The sequence below is a fragment of the Larus michahellis genome, unplaced genomic scaffold (genome assembly GCF_964199755.1).
Source record: "Larus michahellis unplaced genomic scaffold, bLarMic1.1 SCAFFOLD_363, whole genome shotgun sequence".
NCBI lineage: Eukaryota > Metazoa > Chordata > Aves > Charadriiformes > Laridae > Larus > Larus michahellis.
In genome coordinates, this window is record NW_027436333.1 from 26,034 (window position 1) to 48,525 (window position 22,492).

The window sequence follows — 22,492 nt, forward strand, 5'->3', positions numbered from 1 at the left end:
GGTCCCCTCCCCCCCCCCCCTCCAAAATTCGGGGTCCTCCGATTCTGGGCGTCACCCCCCCCGCCCCCCCCGCCCAAATTCTGGGTCTTCCTCCCCCCCCCGATTTCGGGGTTCGTCCCCCCCCAAATTCCGGGTCCCCCCCCCCAAATTCTGGGTCTTCCTCCCCCCAAATTCCAGGTCCCCTCCCCCCCCCCCCCCAAATTCGGGGTCCTCTAATTCTGGGTGTAACCCCCCCCCCCCCAACCTTTCACAGCACCCCACAAGTGGCGGAACGGGCGCCCCCCCCCCCCGCCGGGGCTTTGGCGGGGTCCAGGTCGGGGGGCAACGTCCCGGGGGGGCCCCAGACGTCGAGCTCCTGGAAGAGGCCGGTCTCCAGCAGCTCCTCCTGCCAGGGGATGGGGACGGTCCCCGAGGCGAAGGCGTCCCCCAGCGCCGCGTCCCCCGCGTCCAGCTCCACCCCCCGCACCGAGGAGAAGGCCCCCACCTCCCCCAGGTCCTTGGCGTACACCCGCCGGGGGTCCGGTACGAACGGGGGGGGCACCAGGCCTGGGGGGAGGGAACGGTCGTCAGCGCCCAAGCGACGTTGGAGACCCCCCTCGACGGAGCAGCCAACGCCCGTCGGGACCCGCTTCCACCAGCACCCAACGCCCAGCGGGGACCTCGTCAACGGAGCACCCAACGAGCGTTGGAGACCCCATCAATGGGGCACCCAACAAGCATTGGAGACCCGATCAATGGGGCACCCAACGAGCATTGGAGACCCCCTCAACGGAGCACCCAACGCCTGTCAGGACCCACTTCCACAAGCACCCAACGCCCACCAGGGGCCTCGTCAACGGAGCACCCAACAAGCGTTGGAGACCCCGCCAATGGAGCACCCAACGCCCACCGGGGACCTCATCAACGGAGCACCCAACACCTACTGGAGACCCTGTCAATGGGGCACCCAACAAGCGTTGGAGACCCCGTCAACGGAGCACCCAACGCCCACCAGGGACCTCGTCAACGGAGCACCCAACAAACGTTGGAGACCCCGTCAACGGAGCACCCAACACCCACCGGGGACCTCGTCAACGGAGCACCCAATGAGCGTTGGAGACCCCATCAATGGAGCACCCAATGCCCACTGGAGACCCATTTCTAGGCACCCAACACCCACCGGGGACCTCGTCAACGGAGCACTCAACGCCCGTCAGGACCCACTTCCACGAGCACCCAACGCCCAGCGGGGACCTCGTCAACGGAGCACCCAACGAGCGTTGGAGACCCCCTCAACGGAGCACCCAACGCCTGTCAGGACCCACTTCCACCAGCACCCAACGCCCACCAGGGGCCTCGTCAACGGAGCACCCGACAAGCGTTGGAGACCCCGCCAATGGAGCACCCAACGCCCACCGGGGACCTCATCAACGGAGCACCCAACACCTACTGGAGACCCCATCAATGGGGCACCCAATGAGCGTTGGAGACCCTGTCAACGGAGCACCCAACGCCCACCGGGGACCTCGTCAACGGAGCACCCAACGAGCATTGGAGACCCTGTCAATGGGGCACCCAACACCCACCAGGGACCTCGTCAACGGAGCACCCAACACCTACTGGAGACCCCATCAATGGGGCACCCAACGAGCGTTGGAGACCCCGTCGATGGAGCACCCAACGCCCACCGGGGACCTCGTCAACGGAGCACCCAACACCTACTGGAGACCCCATCAATGGGGCACCCAACGAGCGTTGGAGACCCCGTCAATGGAGCACCCAATGCCCACTGGAGACCCATTTCTGGGCACCCAACGCCCACTGGAGACCCCGTCGACGGAGCAGCCAACGCCCGTCGGGACCCGCTTCCACGAGCACCCAATGCCCAGCGGGGACCTCGTCAATGGAGCACCCAACGAGCGTTGGAGACCCCCTCAACGGAGCACCCAACGCCTGTCAGGACCCACTTCCACAAGCACCCAACGCCCACCAGGGGCCTCGTCAACGGAGCACCCAACGAGCGTTGGAGACCCCGCCAATGGAGCACCCAACACCCACCAGGGACCTTGTCAACGGAGCACCCAACACCTACTGGAGACCCCATCAATGGGGCACCCAACGAGCATTGGAGACCCCGTCAACGGAGCACCCAACGCCCACCGGGGACCTCGTCAACGGAGCACCCAACAAACGTTGGAGACCCCGTCAACGGAGCACCCAACGAGCATTGGAGACCCTGTCAATGGGGCACCCAACACCCACCGGGGACCTCGTCAACGGAGCACCCAACACCTACTGGAGACCCCGTCAATGGGGCACCCAACGAGCGTTGGAGACCCCATCAATGGAGCACCCAATGCCCACTGGAGACCCATTTCTGGGCACCCAACGCCCACTGGAGACCCCGTCGATGGAGCAGCCAACGCCCGTCGGGACCCACTTCCACGAGCACCCAACGCCCAGCGGGGACCTCGTCAACGGAGCACCCAACGAGCGTTGGAGACCCCCTCAACGGAGCACCCAACGCCTGTCAGGACCCACTTCCACAAGCACCCAACGCCCACCAGGGGCCTCGTCAACGGAGCACCCAACAAGCGTTGGAGACCCCGCCAATGGAGCACCCAACACCCACCAGGGACCTTGTCAACGGAGCACCCAACACCTACTGGAGACCCCATCAATGGGGCACCCAACGAGCATTGGAGACCCCGTCAACGGAGCACCCAACGCCCACCGGGGACCTCGTCAACGGAGCACCCAACAAACGTTGGAGACCCCGTCAACGGAGCACCCAACGAGCATTGGAGACCCTGTCAATGGGGCACCCAACACCCACCGGGGACCTCGTCAACGGAGCACCCAACACCTACTGGAGACCCCGTCAATGGGGCACCCAACGAGCGTTGGAGACCCCATCAATGGAGCACCCAATGCCCACTGGAGACCCATTTCTGGGCACCCAACGCCCACTGGAGACCCCGTCGATGGAGCAGCCAACGCCCGTCGGGACCCACTTCCACGAGCACCCAACGCCCAGCGGGGACCTCGTCAACGGAGCACCCAACGAGCGTTGGAGACCCCCTCAACGGAGCACCCAACGCCTGTCAGGACCCACTTCCACAAGCACCCAACGCCCACCAGGGGCCTCGTCAACGGAGCACCCAACAAGCGTTGGAGACCCCGCCAATGGAGCACCCAACGCCCACCGGGGACCGCGTCAACGGAGCACCCAACGAGCATTGGAGACCCCGTCAATGGGGCACCCAACACCCACCAGGGACCTCGTCAACAGAGCACCCAACACCTACTGGAGACCCCATCAATGGGGCACCCAATGAGCGTTGGAGACCCCGTCAACGGAGCACCCAACGCCCACCGGGGACCTCGTCAATGGAGCACCCAATGAGCGTTGGAGACCCCATCAATGGAGCACCCAATGCCCACTGGAGACCCATTTCTGGGCACCCAACGCCCACTGGAGACCCCGTCGACGGAGCAGCCAAAGCCCGTCGGGACCCGCTTCCACGAGCACCCAACGCCCAGCGGGGACCTCGTCAACGGAGCACCCAACACCTACTGGAGACCCCATCAACGGAGCACCCAACGAGCGTTGGAGACCCCGTCAACGGAGCACCCAACACCCACCGGGGACCTCGTCAACCGAGCACCCAACACCTACTGGAGACCCCGTCAATGGGGCACCCAATGCCCACTGGAGACCCATTTCTGGGCACCCAACGCCCACTGGAGACCCCGTCGATGGAGCAGCCAACGCCCGTCGGGACCCACTTCCACGAGCACCCAACGGCCCCCGGAGACCCCATTGTTGAACCACCCGGCGCTGGAGACCCATTTCTGGGGCCCCCAACGCCCACCGGAGACCCACTTCCACGAGCACCCAACGCCAGAGACCCATTTGGAGCCACCCAACACCCATCGTCACCCAAACCCTGACCCCCCCCCCAACCCCGGGGCCGCCGCCCCCCAGCACCCCACTCTCACCCCCCCCGCCCCCCCCATTTTGGCCCCCCCCGGGGGGGGTTACCTGCCTCCAGGCGCCCCCAGTTGACGGCGGCGAAGATGGGGTGAGCCTTGAGTTGGGCGCAGTCGTTGTCCCGGAAGCCCAGGCGGGTGCTGGGGTCCTTGGCCAGTAGCCCCTCGCAGGCGGCTTGTGCCACCGGGCTGAACCGCTCCGAGTAGCTGACGGGGTCGTGGAGGATGCGACGCGTCACCTCCTTGTTTTCCACCTGTGGGGACAAGGGTTGGGGGGCGGGGGGGGGCGGGGGGGAGGGGCGGCGGTGGGTCCTGGGGGTTCCTGGTGGGGAGGTTCTTGGGGGGGTTCCTGGGAGGTTCTTGGGAGGTTCTTGGGAGGTTCCTGGGAGGTTCTTGGGAGGTTCTTGGGGGTTCCTGGGAGGTTCTTGGGGGGATCCTGGGGGGATCCTGGGGGTTCCTGGGGGGTTCTTGGGGGTCCCTGAGGTTCCTGGGGGGATCCTGGGAGGTTCTTGGGAGGTTCCTGGGAAGTTCTTGGGGGTCCTGGGGGTTCCTGTGAGGTTCCTGGGAGGTTCTTGGGGGGTTCCTGGGGGGTTCTTGGGGGTCCCTGAGGTTCCTGGGGGATTCCTGGGAGGTTCTTGGGGGGTTCCTGGGGGGTTCTTGGGGGTCCCTGAGGTTCCTGGGGGGATCCTGGGAGGTTCTTGGGAGGTTCCTGGGAAGTTCTTGGGGGTCCTGGGGGTTCCTGTGAGGTTCTTGGGAGGTTCTTGGGGGTTCCTGGGAGGTTCTTGGGGGGAACCTCGGGAGGTTCTTGGGAGGTTCTTGGGGGTTCCTGCGAGGTTCCTGGGGGGATCCTGGGTGGATCCTGGGGGGAACCTTGGGAGGTTCTTGGGGGTCCCTGAGGTTCCTGGGGGATTCCTGGGAGGTTCTTGGGAGGTTCCTGGGGGATTCTTGGGGGTCCCTGAGGTTCCTGGGGGGTTTCTGGGAGGTTCTTGGGAGGTTCTTGGGGGTCCCTGAGGTTCCTGGGGGGTTTCTGGGAGGTTCTTGGGGGCGCTGGGGGTTCCTGGGAGGTTCTTGGGGGGTTCCTGGGAGGTTCCTGGGAGGTTCTTGGGGGTCCTGGGGGTTCCTGTGAGGTTCCTGGGAGGTTCTTGGGAGTCCCTGAGGTTCCTGGGGGGTTCCTGGGAGGTTCTTGGGAGGTTCTTGGGGGCGCTGGGGGTTCCTGGGAGGTTCTTGGGGGTCCCTGAGGTTCTTGGGGGGTTCCTGGGAGGTTCCTGGGAGGTTCTTGGGGGCCCTGGGCATTCCTGGGCGGTTCTTGGGGGGTTCCTGGGAGGTTCTTGGGGGCGCTGGGGATTCCTGGGAAGTTCCTGGGAGGTTCTTGGTGGTCTTGGGGGTTCGTGGGAGGTTCCTGGGAGGTTCTTGGGAGGTTCTTGGGGGTCCTGGGGGTTCCTGGGAGGGTCCTGGGAGGTTCTTGGGAGGTTCTTGGGGGTCCTGGGAGGTTCCTGGGGTGTTCCTGGGGATTCTGAGAGGTCCCTGAGGTTCATGGGAGGTTCCTGGGAGGTTCTTGGGGGTCCCTGAGGTTCCTGGGGGTTCCTGGGAGGTTCTTGGTAGGTTCTTGGGGGTTTGGGGGTTCCTGGGAGGTTCTTGGGAGGTTCCTGGGAGGTTCCTGGGGCTTCCTGGGAGGTTTCTGGGGGATTCCTGAGGGTTCTGGGAGGTTCTTGGGGGTCCTGGAAGGTTCCTGGGGGGTTCCTGGTAGGCTCTTGGGGACTACTGGGAGCTCTGGGATGTTCCTTGGGGAGTTTCTGGGGGTTCCTGGGGGTTCTTGGGAGTTCCTGGGCACCTTCTCCCCCCGACTGCGAAAGGGTCCCTTGGCCGCCAGCATCTCGTAGAGGGTGACCCCCAGCGTGAAGTAGTCGACGGCCCAGTCGTACTCCTCGTCCCGCAGCAGCTCCGGCGCCATGAACCCTGCGGGACCCGGGTGGCCGGGGTGGGAGGGGACGACACAGGTGACATGGGAGGACCCAGGTGACCAGGGAGGACCCAGATCCGGGGAGACCCAGGTGACCAAGGGAGGACCCTTTTGACCAAGAAGGACCCAGGTGACCAAGGACCCGTGTCTGGAGGGACCCAAATGACCAGGGGGGACTCAGGTGACCAAGAAGGACCCAGGTGACCAGGGGGGACCCAGGTGACCAAGGGGGACCCCGGTGACCAAGAAGGACCCAGGCGATCAGGAAGGACCCATGTCCAGAAGGACCCAGGTGACCAAGGACCCATGTCTGGAGGGACCCAAGTGACCAGGGGGGACTCAGGTGACCAAGAAGGACCCATGTCCAGAAGGACCCATGTCCAGAAGGACGCAGGTGACCAAGGGAGGACCCTGGTGACCAAGAAGGACCCAGGTGACCAAGGACCCATGTCTGGAAGGACTCGAATGACCAGGGTGGTCCCAGGTGACCAAGGGGGGACCCAGGTGACCAAGAAGGACCCAGGTGACCAAGAAGGACCCATGTCTGGAGAGACCCAAGTGACCAGGGGGGACTCAGGTGACCGAGAAGGACCCATGTCCAGAAGGACCCAGGTGACCAAGGGGGGACCCAGGTGACCAAGAAGGACCCAGGTGACCAAGAAGGACCCGGGTGACCAAGGGGGGACCCGGGTGACCAAGGAGGACCCAGGTGACCAAGGGGGGACCCAGGTGACCAAGGAGGACCCGGGTGACCAAGGAGGACCCAGGTGACCAGGGGGGGACCCGGGTGACCAAGAAGGACCCTGGTGACCAAGGAGGACCCAGGTGACCAAGGGGGGACCCAGGTGACCATGGGGGGACCCAGGTGACCAAGGGGGGACCCAGGTGACCAAGAAGGACCCAGGTGACCAAGAAGGACCCGGGTGACCAAGGAGGACCCAGGTGACCAAGGGGGGACCCAGGTGACCAAGAAGGACCCGGGTGACCAAGGAGGACCCGGGTGACCAAGGGGGGACCCAGGTGACCAAGGGGGGACCCGGGTGACCAAGGAGGACCCAGGTGACCAAGGAGGACCCAGGTGACCAAGGGGGGACCCAGGTGACCAAGAAGGACCCAGGTGACCAAGGAGGACCCAGGTGACCAAGGAGGACCCTGGTGACCAAGGGGGGACCCAGGTGACCAAGAAGGACCCAGGTGACCAAGAAGGACCCAGGTGACCACGGGGGGACCCGGGTGACCAAGAAGGACCCGGGTGACCAAGGAGGACCCAGGTGACCAAGGAGGACCCGGGTGACCAAGGAGGACCCAGGTGACCAAGGGGGGACCCAGGTGACCAAGAAGGACCCAGGTGACCAAGGGGGGACCCGGGTGACCAAGAAGGACCCTGGTGACCAAGGGGGGACCCAGGTGACCAAGGAGGACCCAGGTGACCAAGGAGGACCCAGGTGACCAGGAGAGGAGCAGGGCCGAGGGACCCCCACCCTCCTGCCACCCGCTGTCCCCCGTGTCCCCGGCCTTCCCCACGTGGCCCCCCCACCCCATAACCGTGGCCCCCCCCCCTCCCCCCCCCCCGGGTCTCCGTGCCACCTCCCCTGTCCCCAAGGTCCACGTCCCCCCCCGTGTCCCCCCCCACCCCGTCCCCTACCCGGGGTCCCGGCGTAGCCGCGGGTTTTGTTCTGTCCCTCCTTGAGCTCCACGGCCAGACCCATGTCGGACAGACGGACGTGGCCTGCCCACACCAGTAACCACCAGTAAGAACCAGTAACACCCCCAGGAACCCCCCCAGTGCCCTGCTCACACCAGTAACCACCAGTAAGAACCAGTAACACCCTCAGGAACCCCCCCCAGTGCCCTGCTCACACCAGTAACCACCAGTAAGAACCAGTAACACCCTCAGGAACCCCCCCCAGTGCCCTGCTCACACCAGTAACCACCAGTAACCACCAGTAACACCCTCAGGAACCCCCCCAGTGCCCTGTTCACACCAGTAACCACCAGTAAGAACCAGTAACACCCTCAGGAACCCCCCCCAGTGCCCTGCTCACACCAGTAACCACCAGTAAGAACCAGTAACACCCTCAGGAACCCCCCCCCCAGTGCCCTGCTCACACCAGTAACCACCAGTAAGAACCAGTAACACCCTCAGGAACACCCCCCCAGTGCCCTGCTCACACCAGTAACCACCAGTAAGAACCAGTAACACCCCCAGGAGCCCCCCCAGTGCCCTGCTCACACCAGTAACCACCAGTAACCACCAGTAACACCCTCAGGAACACCCCCCAGTGCCCTGCTCACACCAGTAACCACCAGTAAGAACCAGTAACACCCTCAGGAACCCATCCCAGTGCCCTGCTCACACCAGTAACCACCAGTAAGAACCAGTAACACCCTCAGGAACCATCCTAGTGCCTTACTCACACCAGTAACCACCAGTAACACCCCCAGGAACCCCCCCAGTGCCCTGCTCACACCAGTAACCACCAGTAACCACCAGTAACACCCTCAGGAACACCCCCCAGTGCCCTGCTCACACCAGTAACCACCAGTAAGAACCAGTAACACCCCCAGGAACCCCCCCAGTGCCCTGCTCACACCAGTAACCACCAGTAACCACCAGTAACACCCTCAGGAACACCCCCCAGTGCCCTGCTCACACCAGTAACCACCAGTAAGAACCAGTAACACCCCCAGGAACCCCCCCAGTGCCCTGCTCACACCAGTAACCACCAGTAACCACCAGTAACACCCTCAGGAACACCCCCCAGTGCCCTGCTCACACCAGTAACCACCAGTAAGAACCAGTAACACCCTCAGGAACACCCCCAGTGCCCTGCTCACACCAGTAACCACCAGTAAGAACCAGTAACACCCCCAGGAACCATCCTAGTGCCTTACTCACACCAGTAACCACCAGTAAGAACCAGTAACACCCTCAGGAACCCCCCCCCCAGTGCCCTGCTCACACCAGTAACCACCAGTAAGAACCAGTAACACCCTCAGGAACCCCCCCCAGTGCCCTGCTCACACCAGTAACCACCAGTAACCACCAGTAACACCCTCAGGAACACCCCCAGTGCCCTGCTCACACCAGTAACCACCAGTAACCACCAGTAACACCCTCAGGAACCATCCTAGTGCCCTGCTCACACCAGTAACCACCAGTAACCACCAGTAACACCCTCAGGAACCCCCCCCCTGTGCCCTGCTCACACCAGTAACCACCAGTAAGAACCAGTAACACCCTCAGGAACCCCCCCAGTGCCCTGCTCACACCAGTAACCACCAGTAACCACCAGTAACACCCCCAGGAACCCCCCCCAGTGCCCTGCTCACACCAGTAACCACCAGTAACACCCTCAGGAACCCCCCCCCAGTGCCCTGCTCACACCAGTAACCACCAGTAAGAACCAGTAACACCCCCAGGAACCATCCTAGTGCCCTGCTCACACCAGTAACCACCAGTAAGAACCAGTAACACCCCCAGGAACCCCCCCAGTGCCCTGCTCACACCAGTAACCACCAGTAACCACCAGTAACACCCTCAGGAACACCCCCCCAGTGCCCTGCTCACACCAGTAACCACCAGTAAGAACCAGTAACACCCTCAGGAACACCCCCAGTGCCCTGCTCACACCAGTAACCACCAGTAAGAACCAGTAACACCCCCAGGAACACCCCCAGTGCCCTGCTCACACCAGTAACCACCAGTAAGAACCAGTGACATCCCCAGGAACCCATCCCAGTGCCTCCCAGTATCACCCTCCCGGGCTCCCAGTAACACACCCCTGTACGTCCTCCTCTGTCCCCCCCATGTCCCACACATCCCCCTCGTCCCCGAGGTCCCCAATGTCCCCGTGTCCCCCGGTGTCCCCGCGCCCCCCAGTGTCCCCTTGTCCCCACGGCCCCCAATGTCCCCACGGCCCCCAATGTCCCCGCGTCCCCCAGTGCCCCACGGCCCCCAGTGTCCCCTTGTCCCCACGGCCCCCAGTGTCCCCCCATCCCCCCACGTCCCTTCGCCCCTCAATGCCCTCGAAGTTCCCCCCATCCCCCCCGTGTCCCCACGGCCCCCAATGTCCCCGCGCCCCCCCAGTGTCCCCTTATCCCCACGGCCCCCAGTGTCCCCGCATCCCCCAGTGTCCCCCCCATCCCCAATGTCCCCGCATCGCCCGGTGTCCCCATGCCCCCCCGATGTCCCCGTGCCCCCCCCCCCGTGCCCCGCTGTCCCCAACGTCACCGGCGTCATCGAGGAGGACGTTCTCGGGCTTGAGGTCGCGGTAGACGATGCGGTGCTGGTGCAGGTGCTCCAGCCCCAGCAGGATCTGGGCGGTGTAAAACACGGCCCGCGGCTCGGGGAACCCGGGGTTCTCCTCGTCCACGTTGTAGATGTGGTACCTGACACGCCAAGGACACGCCAAGGACACGCTAAGGACACGCCAGCCCTCGGGGAGGGGGGACGGACACGCGCCAGCGCCTGGGGACGTGCTGGGGAGGCGGCTGGGGGAAGCTGGGTTGGCTTCGTCCCCTTTGTGTGTGTGGCGCCTCCACATGCTAAGGACATGCTAAGGACATGCTAAGGACATGTTAAGGACACGCCAGCGCCTGGGGAAACTCCAGTATCTGGGGACATACCGGGGACACGGCTACGGGGAGCTGGGTTGGCTTCATCCCCGTTGCGTGTGTGGTACATCCACATGCTAAGGACACGCTAGGGACATGCTAGGGACATGCTAAGGACATGCTAGGGACATGCTAGGGACATGCTAGGGACACACCAGTGCTTGGGGACATACTGGGGACACGGCTGGGGGAAGCTGGGTTGACTTGCTGTCATGCTAGAGACATGCTAAGGACATGCTAGGGACATGCTAAGGACATGCTAAGGACATGCTAAGGACATGCTAAGGACACGTTAAGGACACGCAAGCGCCCAGGGACATGCCAGCGCCTGGGGAAACTCCAGTATCTGGGGACATACCGGGGACACGGCTACGGGGAGCTGGGTTGGCTTCATCCCCGTTGCGTGTGTGGTACATCCACATGCTAAGGACACGCTAGGGACACGCTAAGGACACGCTAAGGACACGCCAGCACCTGGGGACACTCTGGGGACGTAATTCAGAGAACCCAGGGGCGGCCTCGTCCCCGTCGCGCGCACCACGTGGCGCCTCCACGTGCTCAGGCCCCCGCCGAGGCCCCGCCGGACAACGCCGCCGGCAGCGACACGCCTGGCACACGCCAAGCACACGCTTTACCGCAGGTCGCCGCCGTTCATGATGGTCATGACGAGGCAGAGGTCGGTCTTGGTCTGGAAGGCGCAGGCCAGCGAGACGATGAAGCGACTGTGGACCCGCGCCAGGATCCGCTTCTCCACCATCGCCGCCTGCACACGCCAAGCACACGCCAAGGGCACGCCGCTGGGGACGGCCCGGCACGCGCCAAGGAGGCGCCGAGGCCAAGGGTTGGGGGAAAGGGGGGCGCATGCGCGGGAAAACATGGGTGGGACACGCCGAGGACACGCCACGGATGTGGGACGGTACACGGCAAGGACACGGGATGGTGCGTGGCAAGGATAGGCCAAGGACACGCCAAGGACACGCCAAGGACATGCCAAGGACACGGGAAGGGATTGGGGACAGGAGAAGGGATTTGGGGACAGGGGAAGGCATTTGGGGAGAGAAGAAGGGATTTGGGGACAGGGGAAGGAATTTGGGGACAGAAGAAGGGATTTGGGGACAGGGGAAGGAATTTGGGGACAGAAGAAGGGATTTGGGGACAGGGGAAGGGATTTGGGGACAGAAGAAGGAATTTGGGGACAGGGGAAGGAATTTGGGGAGAGAAGAAGGAATTTGGGGACAGGGGAAGGGATTTGGGGACAGGGGAAGGAATTTGGGGACAGAAGAAGGGATTTGGGGACAGGGGAAGGGATTTGGGGACAGGAGAAGGAATTTGGGGACAGAAGAAGGGATTTGGGGACAGGGGAAGGGATTTGGGGACAGAAGAAGGGATTTGGGGACAGGGGAAGGAATTTGGGGAGAGAAGAAGGGATTTGGGGACAGGGGAAGGGATTTGGGGAGAGAAGAAGGGATTTGGGGACAGGGGAAGGGATTTGGGGACAGGGGAAGGGATTTGGGGACAGAAGAAGGGATTTGGGGACAGGGGAAGGAATTCGGGGACAGAAGAAGGGATTTGGGGACAGGGGAAGGGATTTGGGGAGAGAAGAAGGGATTTGGGGACAGGGGAAGGGATTTGGGGACAGGGGAAGGGATTTGGGGACAGAAGAAGGGATTTGGGGACAGGGGAAGGGATTTGGGGAGAGAAGAAGGGATTTGGGGACAGGGGAAGGGATTTGGGGACAGAAGAAGGGATTTGGGGACAGGGGAAGGGATTTGGGGAGAGAAGAAGGGATTTGGGGACAGGAGAAGGAATTTGGGGAGAGAAGAAGGGATTTGGGGACAGGGGAAGGGATTTGGGGACAGGAGAAGGGATTTGGGGACAGGGGAAGGAATTTGGGGACAGGGGATGGAATTTGGGGACAGGAGAAGGGATTTGGGGACAGGGGAAGGAATTTGGGGACAGGAGAAGGGATTTGGGGACAGGGGAAGGGATTTGGGGGCAGGGGATGGAATTTGGGGACAGAAGAAGGGATTTGGGGACAGGGGAAGGAATTTGGGGACAGGAGAAGGGATTTGGGGACAGGGGAAGGGATTTGGGGAGAGAAGAAGGGATTTGGGGACAGAAGAAGGGATTTGGGGACAGGGGAAGGGATTTGGGGGCAGGGGATGGAATTTGGGGACAGAAGAAGGGATTTGGGGACAGGGGAAGGAATTTGGGGACAGAAGAAGGGATTTGGGGACAGGAGAAGGGATTTGGGGACAGGGGAAGGAATTTGGGGACAGAAGAAGGGATTTGGGGACAGGAGAAGGGATTTGGGGACAGGGGAAGGGATTTGGGGAGAGAAGAAGGGATTTGGTGACAGACGAAGGGATTTGGGGACAGGGGAAGGGATTTGGGGACAGGGGAAGGAATTTGGGGACAGAAGAAGGGATTTGGGGACAGGGGAAGGGATTTGGGGACAGGAGAAGGAATTTGGGGAGAGAAGAAGGGATTTGGGGACAGAAGAAGGGATTTGGGGACAGGGGAAGGGATTTGGGGACAGAGGAAGGGATTTGGGGACAGAAGAAGGGATTTGGGGACAGGGGAAGGGATTTGGGGACAGAAGAAGGGATTTGGGGACAGGGGAAGGGATTTGGGGAGAGAAGAAGGGATTTGGGGACAGGGGAAGGGATTTGGGGAGAGAAGAAGGGATTTGGGGACAGGGGAAGGGATTTGGGGACAGGAGAAGGAATCTGGGGAGAGAAGAAGGGATTTGGGGACAGAAGAAGGGATTTGGGGACAGGGGATGGAATTTGGGGACAGGAGAAGGGATTTGGGGACAGGGGAAGGGATTTGGGGACAGGGGAAGGGATTTGGGGACAGGAGAAGGCCTTTGGCGACAGATTTGCCGACGAGGAGCCGCGGGAGGCCCCGGGAAGGGCCGAGGGCACCGAGGGGCCCGGGGGCCGCCCCGTGTCCCCCCCCTCGGTGGGGGGTTGAGGGGGGTTGAGGGGGGTTGGGGGAGGGGAGGGGAGGGGGCCGGCCCGCGGCCTCACCTCGTAGCCCTGGCGCTTCTTGAGGCGTTTCTTGTTGAGGCGTTTGTTGGCGTACATCTTGCCGGTGGCCCGGCGCTGGCAGGCGCAGACCTCGCCGAACCCCCCCTTGCCCAGGACCCGGAACTCGGCGAAGGCTTCGGCCCCCACCGGTTGTTCCTCCAACCACTTGAATTGCACGAAACGCCCGAATTCCAGCGATTCTCGGTACGGGCTCCAGGCCGCCGCTTCCAGGTGGGCTAGCAACTCCCGGCGAGCTTGGCCGAAGGCCCCCGCCGAGGGGGCGGCACCTGCGCGCGTGGAAGAGGAAGGGGGAGAAGGTGGCGTGGCCGCCGACGCTATCACGGCCGCCACTGGGAGTGGCGCGGCCACCACCGGGGGCATCGTGGCCACCGTCGGGGGCGTCGTGGCCACCACCAGGGGTGTCATCGCCATCGTTGGGGGTGTCATGGCCATCATGGCCACCATTGGGGGCATCATGGCCACCACCAGGGGCATCGTGGCCACTGTTGGGGGTGTCATGGCCACCACCGGGGGCATCGTGGCCACCGTTGGGGGCGTCGTGGCCACCACCGGGGGTGTCATCGCCATCGTTGGGGGTGTCATGGGCGTCGTGGCCACCACTGGGGGCATCATGGCCACCACCAGGGGTGTCATCGCCATCGTTGGGGGTGTCATGGGCATCATGGCCACCATTGGGGGCGTCATGGCCACCACCAGGGGCATCGTGGCCACTGTTGGGGGTGTCACGGCCACCACCGGGGGCATCGTGGCCACCGTCAGGGGCGTCGTGGCCACCACCGGGGGTGTCATCGCCATCGTTGGGGGTGTCATGGGCGTCGTGGCCACCACTGGGGGCATCATGGCCACCACCAGGGGTGTCATCGCCATCGTTGGGGGTGTCATGGGCATCATGGCCACCATTGGGGGCGTCATGGCCACCACTGGGGCCATCGTGGCCACGGTTGGGGGTGTCACGGCCACCACCAGGGGCGTCGTGGCCACCACTGGGGGCGTCACGGCCACCACCAGGGGTGTCATCGCCATCATTGGGGGTGTAATGGGCGTCGTGGCCACCACTGGGGGCATCATGGCCACCACCAGGGGTGTCATCGCCATCGTTGGGGGTGTCATGGGCATCATGGCCACCATTGGGGGCATCATGGCCACCACCAGGGGCATCGTGGCCACTGTTGGGGGTGTCACGGCCACCACCGGGGGCATCGTGGCCACTGTCGGGGGCGTCGTGGCCACCACCGGGGGTGTCATCGCCATCATTGGGGGTGTCATGGGCATCATGGCCACCATTGGGGGCGTCATGGCCACCACGAGGGGCATCGTGGCCACTGTTGGGGGTGTCACGGCCACCACCGGGGGCATCGTGGCCACCGTCAGGGGCGTCGTGGCCACCACCGGGGGTGTCATCGCCATCATTGGGGGTGTCATGGGCATCGTGGCCACCACTGGGGGCGTCGTGGCCACCACCGGGGGTGTCATTGCCATCGTTGGGGGTGTCATGGGCATCATGGCCACCATTGGGGGCGTCATGGCCACCAGCAGGGGCATCGTGGCCACGGTTGGGGGTGTCACGGCCACCACCGGGGGCATCGTGGCCACCGTCGGGGGCGTCGTGGCCACCACCAGGGGTGTCATCGCCATCATTGGGGGTGTCATGGGCGTCGTGGCCACCACTGGGGGCATCATGGCCACCACCAGGGGTGTCATCGCCATCGTTGGGGGTGTCATGGGCATCATGGCCACCATTGGGGGCGTCATGGCCACCACTAGGGGCCATCGTGGCCACGGTTGGGGGTGTCACGGCCACCACCAGGGGCGTCGTGGCCACCACTGGGGGCGTCGTGGCCACCACCGGGGGTGTCATCGCCATCGTTGGGGGTGTCATGGGCATCATGGCCACCACTGGGGGCGTCATGGCCACCACCGGGGGTGTCATTGCCATCGTTGGGGGTGTCATGGGCATCATGGCCACCGTTGGGGGCGTCATGGCCACCAGCGGGGGCATCGTGGCCACGGTTGGGGGTGTCATGGCCACCACTGGTGGCATCATGGCCACCATCGGGGGCATTGTGGCCACCATCGGGGGCGTCATGGCCACCGTTGGGGGCGTCATGGCCACCACGGGGGGCATCATGGCCACCATTGGGGGTGTCATAGCCACCACCAGGGGCATCATGGCCACTGTTGGGGGTGTCGTGGCCACCACCGGGGGCGTCGTGGCCACCGTCGGGGGCGTCATGGCCACCACCGGGGGTGTCATCGCCATCGTTGGGGGTGTCATGGGCGTCGTGGCCACCATTGGGGGCGTCATGGCCACCATCGGGGGCATTGTGGCCACCATTGGGGGTGTCATAGCCACCACCAGGGGCATCATGGCCATCATGGCCACCATTGGGGGTGTCATAGCCACCACCGGGGGCATCATGGCCACCGTTGGGGGCATCATGGCCACCACCGGGGCCATCGTGGCCACCACTGGGGGTGTCATGGCCACCTTTGGGGGTGTCTTAGTAGTCATCACTGTCATGGTGACCATTGGGGCCGTCATGGCCACTACTGGGGGTGTCATGGCCGCCACCGGGGGCATCATAGCCATCGTTGGGGGCGTCATGGCCACTGTTGGGAGTGTCATGGCCTCTACTGGGGTGTCATGGCCTCCACTGGGCTAGCATGGCCTCCACTGGGCTAGCATGGCCTCTGCTGAGGTGTCATGGCCTCCGTTGGTGGCACCATGGCCACCGTTGGGGTACCATGGCCTTCGTCGGGGTATTACGGCTGCCATTGGAGGTGTCATGGCCACCATTTTGGTGTCATGGCCACCATTGGAGGTATCATGGCCGCCATCGGAGGTATCATGGCCTCCATTGAGGTACCATGGCCACCATTTTGGTGTCATGGCCACCGTTGAAGCTATCATGGCCGCCATTTTGGCATCGCGGCCGCCATTGGCGGTGTCGTGGCCGCCATCTTGGCGCCGCAGCCGCCATCTTGGCGTCACGGCCGCCATTTTGCTGTCACGGCCCCCGTAGGCAGGACGGCGGCCGCCATCTCGGCACCGTGGCCGCCATTTTGCTGTCAGGGCCACCATTGGTGGAATTGCGGCCGCCATCTTGGTGTCACGGCCGCCATTTTGTTGTCACGGCCCCCGGGGGCAGTACGGCGGCCGCCATCTTAGTGTCACGGCTGCCATTTTGTTGTCATGGCCCCCGTGGGCAGTGTGGCGGCCGCCATCTCGGCCCCGTGGCCGCCATTTTGCTGTCAGGGCCACCATTGGCAGTATTGTGGCCACCATTTTGGCGCCGCGGCAGCCATTTTGTTGTCACGGTCCCTGTGGGCAGTACGGCGGCCGCCATCTTAGTGTCACGGCCGCCATTTTGTTGTCTCGGCCCCCGTGGGCAGTATGGCGGCTACCATTTTGGCACCGTGGCCGCCATGTTGGCGTCACAGCTGCCATTTTGTTGTCATGGCCCCCGTGGGCAGTACGGTGGCCGCCATCTTGGCGTCGCGGCCGCCATTTTGCTGTCAGGGCCACCATTGGCGGTATTGTGGCTGCCATTTTGGCGCCGCGGCCGCCATTTTGTTGTCAAGGCCCCTGTGGGCAGTATGGCGGCCACCATCTTAGTGTCATGGCCGCCATTTTGCTGTCACGGCCCCTGTGGGCAGTACGGTGGCCACCATCTTAGTGTCACGGCCGCCATTTTGTTGTCTCGGCCCCCGGGGGCAGTATGGCGGCTGCCGTTTTGGCGCCGCGGCCGCCATTTTGTTGTCACGGCCCCCGTGGGCGGTACGGCGGCCGCCATCTTGGCGCCGCGGCCGCCCTTTTGGTTTTGGTACGGCGGCCCCCACCTTGGCGCCGGGGCGGGGCAGGGCGGGGCCTCACCTGCGGGGGGCCCGGCGACGGCGGCGGCGCTGAGGAAGGCGCAGTGTTGGGCCCCGCCGGGGGTGAAGAAACGGCTCCTGATGGCGGCGGCCGCCCCGGCCCTCTCCTCCTCCTCGCACTGCTCGTAGGCCTCCAGCTCCGCCCACAGCGCCCCGGCGGCGGCCAATTCCGGCCTCCCTTCTAGAAACCGCCGGAAAAGCAGCTTCCCGATCGGCTGCTCCACGCACTGCCACCGGAAGGATGTATCCTCTTCAAGGTGGCCGCCGCCAGGCGCGACGCCATTTTGGGCCTTGCCGCCGCCATTCGGGGCCCCGCCGCCGGCCAGGCGGGCGCGCAAGGCCTGGCACTGGGAGATGTGGGGCAGGCGCAGGCGGGCCCGTTGCCGTCGATCCCGACCCGAGGTAGCCCCCGGCCCGCCCCGGGCCGACACGTAGGCCGAGTTGGCCACCACCGTCTCCAGGCCGCCGATGTCCATGGCTGCTGAGGGGCTGGGGGGGGGGGGGGGGGGGGACACGCGGAAGTGAGCGCTTGATGCCACCCACGGGGACATATTGTCCCCTTCCCTCCCCCGCCATGTCCCTCCCCGCCCCCCCCCCCCGGATTACCCCCCCCAAGGGGGGGGGGGGGCAAGGTCATGGTCTTAAAGGGCCAGCGCGCTATAATTAGCGGGGAAAGCGGCTCAGCCCCGGCCTAAGCGGCTTTCAGGGAACGAGAAGGGGGGGGGGGATACCCCCAATCCCCCCCCCCCCCCCCGATATCCCACAATGCACCGGGGCGGCCAAGCATGATGGGAAGGAGGTGTTGTCACCCCCCCCTCCCCCCCCCGTTGCCCCCCCCCCCTTCCCCCCAAGGTTGAGAATGGCGCCGCAAAGGATTCTGGGAGGTGTCATGGCCGCCGTGCCCCCCCCCCCCCCAAAAGGTGGCGGCTCCCACGGTCCTTTGCAGCAAAGGATGATGGGAAGGGGGGGGGAGGGAGGAGGAGTTGGAGGGGGGGCTGGGGGGGAAGGAGGACCCACCCCCGGGACCCCCCAACCCAAAGGGACCCAGGTATTTGGGACCCCCCCCCCGCCCCCCGCATCCTGAGGGGGACCCACACATACAGGACCCCCCCACACACACCCTCAGGGGCACCCAAGTGTCTGGGACCCCCCCACCCAAGGGGACCCATCACCCAGACCCCCCCCACACACACCTGGAGGGGACCCCCCCACCCTGAGGCCACCCAGACATTGGGGACCCCCCACCCCAAAGGGACCCAGGTGTCCGGGACCCCCCCCACCCAAAGGGACCCAGGTATTTGGGACCCCCCCCACCCTGAGGCCACCCAGGTGTCCGGGACCCCCCACCCCAAAGGGACCCAGATATTTGGGACACCCCCACCCTGAGGCCACCCAGACATTGGGGACCCCCCCCCACCCAGAGGCTACCCAGGTGTCCGGGACCTCCCCACCCCAAAGGGACCCAGGTATTTGGGACCCCCCCACCCTGAGGCCACCCAGATATTGGGGACCCCCCACCCAAAGTGACCCAGATATTTGGGACACCCCCACCCTGAGGCCACCCAGATATTTGGGACCCCCCCACCGTGAGGGCATCCAGGTGTCCGGGACCCCCCCCACCCAAAGGGACCCAGATATTGGGGACCCCCCCACCCAAAGGGACCCAGATATTTGGGACCACCCCCCCCCCCGAGGGCACCCAGGTCTCCGGGACCCCCCCACCCTGAGGCCACCCAGATATTTGGGACCCCCCCACCGTGAGGGCATCCAGGTGTCCGGGACCCCCCCCACCCAAAGGGACCCAGGTGTCCGGGACCCCCCCCACCCAAAGGGACCCAGATATTGGGGACCCCCCCACCCAAAGGGACCCAGGTATTTGGGACCCCCCCACCCTGAGGCCACCCAGATATTGGGGACCCCCTACCCCAAAGGGACCCAGATATTGGGGACCCCCCCCACCCAAAGGGACCCAGATATTTGGGACCCCCCCACCCTGAGGCCACCCAGATATTGGGGACCCCCCCCACCCAAAGGGACCCAGGTATTTGGGACCCCCCCCACCCTGAGGCCACCCAGGTGTCCGGGACCCCCCCCCCAAAGGGACCCAGGTATTTGGGACACCCCCACCCTGAGGCCACCCAGATATTGGGGACCCCCCCCACCCAGAGGGCACCCAGGTGTCTGGGACCCCCCCCCCCCCAAAGGGACACAGATATTTGGGACACCCCCACCCTGAGGCCACCCAGATATTGGGGACCCCCCCCACCCAGAGGGCACCCAGGTGTCTGGGACCCCCCCACCCCAAAGGGACCCAGGTATTTGGGACACCCCCACCCTGAGGCCACCCAGATATTTGGGACCCCCCCACCGTGAGGGCATCCAGGTGTCCGGGACCCCCCCCACCCAAAGGGACCCAGATATTGGGGACCCCCCCACCCAAAGGGACCCAGATATTTGGGACCACCCCCCCCCCCGAGGGCACCCAGGTGTCCGGGACCCCCCCACCCAAAGGGACCCAGGTGTCCGGGACCCCCCCCCACCGTCTGACATACCCCCCCCCCCCGCGCCCCCCACCCCGGGACCCCCCTCTCCCACCTCACCTCTGCAGCTCCCGCTCGCCCGCGCCGGCTCCCGGTAGCCCCCGGCACCGGGATTAGCCCCGCCCGGGGATTAACCAAATCCCCCGGGGGCGGCCATGGCCCCCCCACCCCATGCCCCATAACCCCCTCCCCCCCCCCTCCCATAACCCACCCCCCCCCACCAAAGGGCTGCTCACACGCCCCCCCCCCGGCAGCCGGGACCCCCCACTGTCCCCAAGGGACCCCCCCGCATTGATCCCAGGGGACCCAGGTGTCCGGGACCCCCCCCCCACTGTCCCCAAGGGACCCCCCCGCATTGATCCCAGGGGACCCAGGTGTCTGGGACCCCCCCCCCACTGTCCCCAAGGGACCCCCCCGCATTGATCCCAGGGGACCCAGGCGGCCGGGACCCCCCCCTCAAAGTCCCCAAGGGCCCCCCCCATTGATCCCAGGGGACCCAGGCGGCCGGGACCCCCCCCTCAAAGTCCCCAAGGGACCCCCCCCATTGATCCCAGGGGACCCAGGCGGCCGGGACCCCCCCCCCACTGTCCCCAAGGGACCCCCCCGCATTGATCCCAGGGCCCCCCCCATTGATCCCAGGGGACCCAGGCGGCCGGGACCCCCCCCCCACTGTCCCCAAGGGACCCCCCCCCATTGATCCCAGGGGACCCAGGTGGCCGTGACCCCCCCCCCACTGTCCCCAAAGGACCCCCCCCATTGATCCCAGGGGGCCCAGGTGTCCGGGACCCCCCCCCACTGTCCCCAAAGGACCCCCCCCATTGATCCCAGGGGACCCAGGTGTCCGGGACCCCCCCCCACTGTCCCCAAAGGACCCCCCCCATTGATCCCAGGGGACCCAGGCGGCCGGGACCCCCCCCCCCCCAAAGTCCCCAAGGCCCCCCCCCCCCATTGATCCCAGCCCCCCCCCCCGCCCCGCCCCTCCCCCCATTTCCCACGGGGGACCCAGGCGTCCAGGGGTATCGTGTCCCCCCCCCCCCCCCGCAACTGTCCCCAAGGGACCCAGGCGTCCGGTTTGGGGGGGGGGGGGACGGGGAAGGAACCCAGGCGTCCGGGGGAAGGCGGGGGGGGGGGGGGGGCGTTTTTTGGCTGCCGGTGCCCGGCGGGGACGAGCCGTTACCGGGGAACCGGGAGCGCTCGGTCGGGCACGTCCCCGCCCCCACCCCGGACGCCTGGGTGCCCCCCCCCCCCCCCCCGCCAAGGTGGGGGGGGGGGGGGGGGGATGGGATGTCCGAGGAGGGACCCAGGCATCCGGGTGACACCCCCCCCCCCCACAACCAAGGTGGGGGGGGGGGCGCAGCGATATGTCCCAGTTGGGGACTGGGAGGGAACTGGGAAAGCGGGGAGGGGGGGGGGGGGGGGGAGGACACCGCTCTGACGCTTGGGTCCCCCTGGGGGGGCGGTTCGGGGGGGGGGGGACGACGGGGGGGGGGGGGGGGGGATGTCCAAGGAGCGACCCAGGCGTCCGGTGCCCCCCCCCCCCACCTTGGTTTGTCGGGGGGGCAGCGATATGTCCCAGTTGGGGACTGGGAGGGAACTGGGAAAGGCGGGGGGGGGGGGGGGGGAGCGTTTCTCCCCACATCCTTGACCCCGAGTGACCTTTCCCGGCTCAGGCCCCGCCCCCTCGTTGGCCCCGCCCCCTCCTTAATTACCGGCTGAGCCCGGGTGGTCCAAGGGCACCCAGATGCCCCCCCCCCAGTGCTCCCAGTAAGCGCCCAGTGCTCCCAGTAACCACCTCCCAGCGCTCCCAGGAACCTCCCAGTGCTCCCTGTAACCCCCCAGTAACCTCCCAGTAACCTCCCAGTGGTCCCCAGCGCTCCCAGTAACCACCCCAGTGGTCCCCAGCGCTCCCAGTATCCACCCCAGTGGTCCCCAGCGCTCCCAGTAAGCACCCCAGTGGTCCCCAGCGCTCCCAGTATCCACCCCAGTGGTCCCCAGCGCTCCCAGTAACCCCCCAGTAACCTGCCAGCGGCTGCCAGTGCTCCCAGTAAGCACCCAGTGGTCCCCAGCGCTCCCAGTATCCACCCCAGTGGTCCCCAGCGCTCCCAGTAACCACCCCAGTGGTCCCCAGCGCTCCCAGTAAGCACCCAGTGGTTCCCAGCGCTCCCAGTAACCACCCCAGTGGTCCCCAGCGCTCCCAGTAAGCACCCAGTGGTCCCCAGCGCTCCCAGTATCCACCCCAGTGGTCCTCAGCGCTCCCAGTAAGCACCCCAGTGGTTCCCAGCGCTCCCAGTAACCACCCCAGTGGTCCCCAGCGCTCCCAGTAAGCACCCAGTGGTCCCCAGCGCTCCCAGTAACCTCCCGGTGTTGCCCAGTGCTCCCAGTAACTACCCCCAGTGCTCCCAGTAACCTCCCAATGCTCCCCAGCGCTCCCAGTAACCTCCCGGTGACCGCCAGTGCTCCCAGTAAACACCCCCCAG

The 22,492-nt window shown here is 65.5% G+C and overlaps 1 protein-coding gene across 2 annotated transcripts; it reads right to left on the reverse strand.

Annotated features, from left to right (window-relative positions):
• Positions 1 to 247: 247 nt before the first annotated feature.
• Positions 248 to 20,213, reverse strand: GRK1 (G protein-coupled receptor kinase 1). 2 transcript variants are annotated; one of them, XM_074571868.1, is made up of 9 exons: positions 20,076 to 20,213; positions 17,477 to 17,964; positions 13,582 to 13,868; positions 11,185 to 11,312; positions 10,167 to 10,324; positions 7,578 to 7,661; positions 5,804 to 5,928; positions 4,025 to 4,226; positions 248 to 546 (listed from the first exon to the last, which is right to left on the reverse strand). In XM_074571868.1, exons 2-9 carry the CDS (start codon positions 17,949 to 17,951, stop codon positions 248 to 250), a joined length of 1,758 nt encoding a protein of 585 aa, XP_074427969.1. In that variant the 5' UTR covers positions 17,952 to 17,964; positions 20,076 to 20,213. The 2 variants fall into 2 exon arrangements, with proteins under 2 accessions (XP_074427969.1, XP_074427970.1); XM_074571869.1 differs by lacking the exon at positions 248 to 546 and adding an exon at positions 3,192 to 3,555.
• Between the last annotated feature and the right edge of the window lie 2,279 nt (positions 20,214 to 22,492).

Bases quoted from the DNA above. Each gene is read 5' to 3' on its own strand.
- GRK1 (XM_074571868.1), bottom strand. From the start codon at position 17,951: ATGGACATCGGCGGCCTGGAGACGGTGGTGGCCAACTCGGCCTACGTG. The intron at 10,325-11,184 runs GTAAAGCGTGTG...TTGGCGTGTCAG, and splicing joins ATGAACGGCGGCGACCTGCG to GTACCACATCTACAACGTGG. The intron at 5,929-7,577 runs GTAGGGGACGGG...CGGGTCCCGCAG, and splicing joins CGGCTACGCCGGGACCCCGG to GGTTCATGGCGCCGGAGCTG.